This window comes from Melozone crissalis, unplaced genomic scaffold (genome assembly GCF_028551555.1).
Source record: "Melozone crissalis strain CALT ecotype California unplaced genomic scaffold, PUWL_Pcris_2 ptg000720l_1, whole genome shotgun sequence".
In the NCBI taxonomy this organism is placed as follows: domain Eukaryota; kingdom Metazoa; phylum Chordata; class Aves; order Passeriformes; family Passerellidae; genus Melozone; species Melozone crissalis.
The window spans coordinates 1220-8534 of NW_026536375.1; the positions used below are offsets into that span (position 1 = coordinate 1220).

General features: G+C 57.0%; 1 protein-coding gene across 1 annotated transcript; it reads left to right on the forward strand.

The window, feature by feature from the left end:
* Positions 1-265: 265 nt before the first annotated feature.
* LOC128950551 (lymphokine-activated killer T-cell-originated protein kinase-like) lies at positions 266-7044 on the forward strand (the record flags this gene model as incomplete). Its single annotated transcript, XM_054295418.1, has 4 exons — positions 266-435; positions 1533-1662; positions 4772-4948; positions 6812-7044. Coding segments are annotated over 4 exons (710 nt in total), but the record flags the coding sequence as incomplete, so codon positions are not given.
* Between the last annotated feature and the right edge of the window lie 271 nt (positions 7045-7315).

Sequence of the window (7315 nt, forward strand, 5' to 3'; positions counted from 1 at the left end):
TTCCCAGTGATCCCATTCGCACGGATCCCATGGCTCCCATTCCCATAGATCCCATTCCCACAGCTCCCATTCCCACAGATCCCATGGATCCCATCCCAATCCCAAGGATCCCATTCCCACCCCCATTCCAATTGTCAGGGATCCAATTCCCATGGCTCCCATTCCCGTGGATCCCATTCCCACGGATCCCATTCCCATTCCCATGGCTCCCATTCCCAGTGATCCCATCCCATTCCCATTCCCAGTGATCCCATTGCCATTCCAGGGTACCGGGCGCTGACGAAGGCTCCGGACGGGAGCCTCTGCCTGGCCATGGAATTCGGGGGGGAGAAATCCCTGAACGACCTCATCGAGGAGCGCCGGGAGCAGGGCCTGGGAATGTTCCCGGCAAACACCATCCTGCACGTGGCCCTCAGCATGGCCAGGGGCCTCCAGGTACCGGGAAAATCCCAGGGAAATCCCGGAATTCTGGGGAAACCCTGGGAGTTCTGGGAAAGTCATGGGATTCCGAGAAGATTCTGAGATTCCAAGGAAATCCTGAAAATCTGGGATAAAGGGGAGCCAGAGGGGCTGTCTAGATGCTGGGATAGGGATGGGGATGGGTGGGATCTTGGGAGGGATTTCCCGGCTGGGCTGGAATTCCCAGAGAATCCTGGGGAAAGTCCAAGGAAAGGTTGGAGTGGCCTGGGATTGGGGTTGGAATGGGGTGGGATTGAAGGTCCATCGATCCCATCCCAAACCATTCTGGGATTCTGGGATCAAGGGCACTCAGGATCCATCCCGAGGGATTTTTATGGAATTCGGGGATGGAAAAGGGAAGGGAGACCCTTCCTGGAGTCCTGAATTCCCAGTGAAGGCCCTGGATCCCAAAATTCCTTCTCAGGGAGGAATTGGCATGGGGATGGATCCAATGTCAGGCTGGGAGAGCTGGGAATGGAGGGAATTCCTAGGAAAGGGGAGCTTGGGGTGGGATTTGGGAAGGGATTCCTGGCTGGGCTGGAATTCCCAGAGAATCCCTGGGAGAGTCCAAGGGAAAGGTTGGAGCGGTCTGGGATTGAGGTTGGAATGGGATGGGATGGGATTGAAGGTCCATGGATCCCATCCCAAACCATTCTGGGATCAAGGAATTTTTGTGGAATTCGGGGATGGAAAAGGGAAGGGAGACCCTTCCTGGAGTCCTGAATTCCCAGGGAAGCCCCTGGATCCCGGAATTCCTCCTCAAGGAGTTGGGATGGGGCTGGATCCAACCCAGGAGAGCTGGAGGGGGATTTGGGAAAAGGGCCTGGAATGGCAGCACAGGGAATGGCTCCCACCATGGCCAGAGGGTCGGGATTTTGGGATCTTGGAAAGTAATTCCCATTTGGGCTGGAGTTCCCAGAGAATCCCTGGCAGTGCCCAAGGAGCGGCCGCAGGATTGGGCTGATCCATGAGATCCCCCAACCCACGGATTCCGAGCCACCCCCGAGGTTTTGAGGCTGGATCCGGGATTTGTCCTTGGTCTGAATTCCCGGCATTCCCGGGGTTTCCCGCAGTACCTGCACACGGAGCAGCGGCTGCTCCACGGCGACATCAAATCCCCCAACGTCGTCGTCCGCGGCGCCTTCGAGACCGTCAAGATCTGCGACGTCGGCGTCTCCCTGCCCCTGGATGAGAACCTGACAGGTGGGAACCCGGGAATGCCCGGGAATGGGGGATCCCCGTAAATTGGTATGGAGTGTGGGACTCCCATCCCACGGATCCCATTCCCAGCATCCCTTTGATCCCTGGATCCTGTGGCAGTGAGTGATCCCCTTCCCAATCCATTCCCATTCCCAATCCTGTCCCTGATATCCCGTTATCCCGCTGCAGTGAGCGATCCCATTCCCAATCCTAAAATCCCTTTGATCCCAATATCCCGCTATCCCTCTGCTGCTGCTGCAGTGAGCAATCCCATTCCCAATATCCCGATATCCCTTTGATCCCATCATTCCCAATTTGTTCCCTCCGCTCCTTCAGCAGCGAGCAATCCCGATCACATTCCCAATCCCATTCCTGAAATCCCTTTGATCTCATTCCCATTCCCAATCCCAATATCCCAGTCCTGATATCCAGTTGATCCCGATTGGTCCCTGTTATCCCTGTGCAGTGAGAAACCCGTCCCTGTACTGCGTGGCCAATCCCAAAATTCCATTGATCCCATTATTCCAAATACGTTCCTGTTATCCCATGGCAGTGAGCGACCCCTCTCTCTCCTATGTGGGCACAGAGCCCCATATCCCTTTGATCCCGTTATTCCCGATTTATTCCCGTTTTTCCCTGTGCAGTGAGCGACCCCTCCCTGTGCTACGTGGGCACGGAGCCCCATTGATCCCATTGATCCCATTGATCCCATTGATCCCGTTATTCCCGATTTATTCCCGTTTTTCCCTGTGCAGTGAGCGACCCATCCCTGTGCTACGTGGGCACGGAGCCCCATTGATCCCATTGATCCCGTTATTCCCGATTTATTCCCGTTTTTCCCTGTGCAGTGAGCGACGCCTCCCTGTGCTACGTGGGCACAGAGCCCCATATCCCTTTGATCCCGTTATTCCCGATTTATTCCCGTTTTTCCCTCGGCAGTGAGCGACCCGTCCCTGTGCTACGTGGGCACGGAGCCCCATATCCCATTGATCCAATTGATCCCGTTGATCCTGTTGATCCCATTGATCCCAATATCCCGTTTTTCCCTATGCAGAGAGCGACCCCTCTCCGTGCTACGTGAGCACAGAGCCCCATATCCCATTGACCCCATTGATCCCATAATTCCCGATTTATTCCCGTTTTTCCCTGTGCAGTGAGCGACCCATCCCTGTGCTACGTGGGCACAGAGCCCCATATCCCATTGATCCCATTGATCCCATAATTCCCGATTTATTCCCGTTTTTCCCTGTGCAGTGAGCGACCCCTCGCTGTGCTACGTGGGCACGGAGCCCCATTGATCCCATTGATCCCATTGATCCCGTTATTCCCGATTTATTCCCGTTTTTCCCTCGGCAGTGAGCGACCCCTCGCTGTGCTACGTGAGCACAGAGCCCCATTGATCCCATTGATCCCATTATTCCCGATTTATTCCCGTTTTTCCCTGGGCAGTGAGCGATCCCTCCCTGTGCTACGTGGGCACAGAGCCCCATATCCCATTGATCCCATTGATCCCATAATTCCCGATTTATTCCAGTTTTTCCCTGTGCAGTGAGCGACCCCTCGCTGTGCTACGTGGGCACGGAGCCCCATACCCCATTGATCCCGTTATTCCCGATTTATTCCCGTTTTTCCTTCGGCAGTGAGCGACCCTTCCCTGTGCTACGTGGGCACAGAGCCCCATTGATCCCATTGATCCCGTTATTCCCGATTTATTCCCGTTTTTCCCTGTGCAGTGAGCGACCCCTCCCTGTGCTACGTGGGAACGGAGCCCCATATCCCATTGATCCAATTGATCCCGTTATTCCCGATTTATTCCCGTTTTCCCTGTGCAGTGAGCGACCCGTCCCTGTGCTACGTGGGCACAGAGCCCCATTGATCCCATTGATCCCACTGATCCCATTATTCCCGATTTATTCCCGTTTTTCCCTGTGCAGTGAGCGACCCCTCCCTGTGCTACGTGGGCACGGAGCCCCATTGATCCCATTGATCCCATTGATCCCGTTATTCCCGATTTATTCCCGTTTTTCCCTCGGCAGTGAGCGATCCCTCCCTGTGCTACGTGGGCACGGAGCCCCATATCCCATTGATCCCATTATTCCCGATTTATTCCCGTTTTTCCCTGTGCAGTGAGCGATCCCTCGCTGTGCTACGTGGGCACGGAGCCCCATTGATCCCATTGATCCCATTGATCCCGTTATTCCCGATTTATTCCCGTTTTTCCCTCGGCAGTGAGCGACCCCTCGCTGTGCTACGTGAGCACAGAGCCCCATTGATCCCATTGATCCCATTATTCCCGATTTATTCCCGTTTTTCCCTGTGCAGTGAGCGATCCCTCCCTGTGCTACATGGGCACGGAGCCCCATTGATCCCATTGATCCTGTTATTCTCGATTTATTCCCGTTTTTCCCTGTGCAGTGAGCGATCCCTCCCTGTACTATGTGGGCACGGAGCCCCATATCCCATTGATCCCATTGATCCCGTTATTCCCGATTTATTCCCGTTTTTCCCTCGGCAGTGAGCGACCCCTCGCTGTGCTACGTGGGCACAGAGCCCCATATCCCATTGATCCCATTGATCCCATTATTCCCGATTTATTCCCGGTTTTCCCTCGGCAGTGAGCGATCCCTCCCTGTGCTACGTGGGCACAGAGCCCCATTGATCCCATTGATCCCATTGATCCCGTTATTCCCGATTTATTCCCGTTTTTCCCTCGGCAGTGAGCGATCCCTCCCTGTGCTACGTGGGCACAGAGCCCCATTGATCCCATTGATCCCATTGATCCCATTATTCCCGATTTATTCCCGTTTTTCCTTCGGCAGTGAGCGACCCCTCCCTGTGCTACGTGGGCACGGAGCCCCATATCCCATTGATCCCATTGATCCCGTTATTCCCGATTTATTCCCGTTTTTCCCTGTGCAGTGAGCGATCCCTCGCTGTGCTACGTGGGCACGGAGCCCCATTGATCCCATTGATCCCATTGATCCCATAATTCCCAATTTATTCCCGTTTTTCCCTGTGCAGTGAGCGATCCCTCGCTGTGCTACGTGGGCACGGAGCCCCATATCCCATTGATCCCATAATTCCCGATTTATTCCCGTTTTTCCCTGTGCAGTGAGCGATCCCTCGCTGTGCTACGTGGGCACGGAGCCGTGGTCGCCGCCCGAGGCGCTGGAGCCGGGCGGGGCCATCTCGGACCGCGCCGACGTCTTCGCCTTCGGCCTCACGCTCTGGGAGATGCTGGCCCTGAACGTGCCCCACCTGCCCCCGCTCCGCGACGACGGATCCGACGGTACCGGGAACACAACGGGAATGCCAGGAATAACGGGAATGCCAGGAATTACAGAGAGGGAACAGGCGCGGGGAAGGGATCCGGGGAGTGCTCGGGTGGGAAAGGGGCTTTGGGATTTGGGGAAAGGGGAATGGGATGGGATGGGATGGGATTCCCACTGGGAAAGGGGAGCTTGGGATTGTGGGATCTCGGGAAGGAATTCCTGGCTCAGCTGGAATTCCCGGAGGATCGCTGGGAGTGTCCCAGGGTGGATTTGGATCACCCCGGGATGGTGGGACTGGAGTGGGATGGAATTGAAGGTCCATGGATTCCATCCCAAACCATTCCGGGATTCTGGGATCAAGGACACTCAGGGTCCATCCCAAGGGATTTTTATGGAATTTGGGGATGGGAAAGGGAAGGGAGACCCTTCCTGTAGTCCTGAATTCCCAGGGAAGCCCCTGGATCCCAAAATTCCTTCTCAAGCAGGAATCGGGATGGAGATGCATCCAGTGGCAGGCTGGGAGAGCTGGGAATGTGCAGCTGGATCAGGGGAGGATCCAGGGAATCCTTGGAGCCGCTTCCCCATCCCAAAGGGGCTGCAGGAGAGCTGGGATTTGGGCAAGGGCTGGAGGGGCAGGAGGCAGGGAATGGCTTCCAGTGGGAAAGGGGAGCTTGGGATGGTGGGATCTTGGGAAGGAATTCCTGGCTGGGCTGGAATTCCCAGAGAATCCCTGGGAGCATCCAAGGGTGGATTTGGATCACCCTGGGATGGTGGGAAGGGTCCCTGGGATGGGATTGAAGGTCCAGGGATTCCATCCCAAACCATTCCGGGATTCCGGGCTCAAGGACACTCAGGATCCATCCCGAGGGATTTTTATGGAATTTGGGGATGGGAAAGGGAAGGGAGACCCTTCCTGGAGTCCTGAATTCCCAGGGAATTTCCTGGATCCTGAAATTCCGTCTCAAGGAGGAGTTGGGATGGGGCTGGATCCAACCCAGGAGAGCTGGAGAGGGATTTGGGAAAAGGGCCTGGAATGGCAGGAAAGGGAATGGCTCCCACCATGGCCAGCAGGTCGGGATTTGGGGATCTTGGGATTTTGGGATCTTGGGAAGGAATTCCTGTCTGGGCTGGAATTCCAGAGAATCCTGTGGGAGTGTCCAAGGAAAGCTTAGGACCCTGGGAACATCAGGAAGCGCCAGGCTGGGATCAGCGCAGGATTCCTGGGATCTGCTCCCTGCCGCCATTGCAGAGGGTTGGGATTTTGGGATCTTGGGGTTTTGGGATTTTGGGAAGGAATTCCTGTCTGCGAGGGTGAGGAGGGGCTGGGCTGGAATTCCCAGAGGATCCCTGGCAGTGTCCAAGGAAAGGCTGAGATCACCCTGGGTACATCACGAAGCGCCGTGCTGGGATTCTCCGGATCCGTTGCCAATGGCTGCTCCTTCCCCGGATTCCAGAGGGTTGGGATTTTGGGATCTTGGGGTTTTGGGATTTTGGTAAAGAATTCCTGGCTGGGAAGGTGAGGAGGTGCAGTGTCAGCATCACTCTGGGAAGTTCAGGAAACGCCGGGCTGGAATTGGGGCCGGGATTCCCGCTCCCCTGCCGCCATTCCAGAGGGTTGGGATTTTGGGGTTTTGGGATTCTTGGATTTTGGCGTTTTTGGATCTTGGTATCCCAGAAGGGAATTCCTGGCTGGGAGGGTGAGGAGGGGCTGGGCTGGAATTTCCAGAGAATTGCTGAGAGTGCCCAAGGAAAGCTTGGGATCGCTCTGGGTACATCAGGAAGCGGCGGGCTGGGATGGGGCCGGGATTATTCCCGGTACCCGCTGCTGACGGCCGCTCCCTCTCTCTCTGTCTCCCCGTCCCTCCTTCCCGTTATCCCAGAGGATTCGTGCTCGGAGGATTCCCTGGACGAGGCCGCGTACCAGGCCGCGCTGGGGTCGCGGCCGCCGCTGCCCGCGGAGGCGGCGCGGGAGCCCTCGCAGCGGCCCGTGCGGGAGCTCTTCTGCGCGTGCACCGCCCGCGAGCCCCCGCGGCGCCCCCCGGCGGCCACCATCGTCACTGCGCTGCTGCAGCTGCGGGAACAGGAACAGCAGCCGGGGGGAGAGCGGGAATGAGGGGCGGGATAACGGGGTGGGAATGATGAGGGACAGCGGGGATAGCCGGGATAACACAGCGGGAATGAGGGGTGGGGGACAGCGGGAGTGAGGGATGGGATAACAGGGCGGGAATGCCCCCGCAGGGGCCCGTGCCGGAGCTCTTCTGCGCATGCCCTGCCCACGGCGCCCCCGAGCGACCACCATCGTCACTGCGCTGCTGCAGCTGCGGGAATAACGGGAACGGGAACAGCCGGGGGGAGAGCGGGAATGAGGGGCGGGATAACGGGAA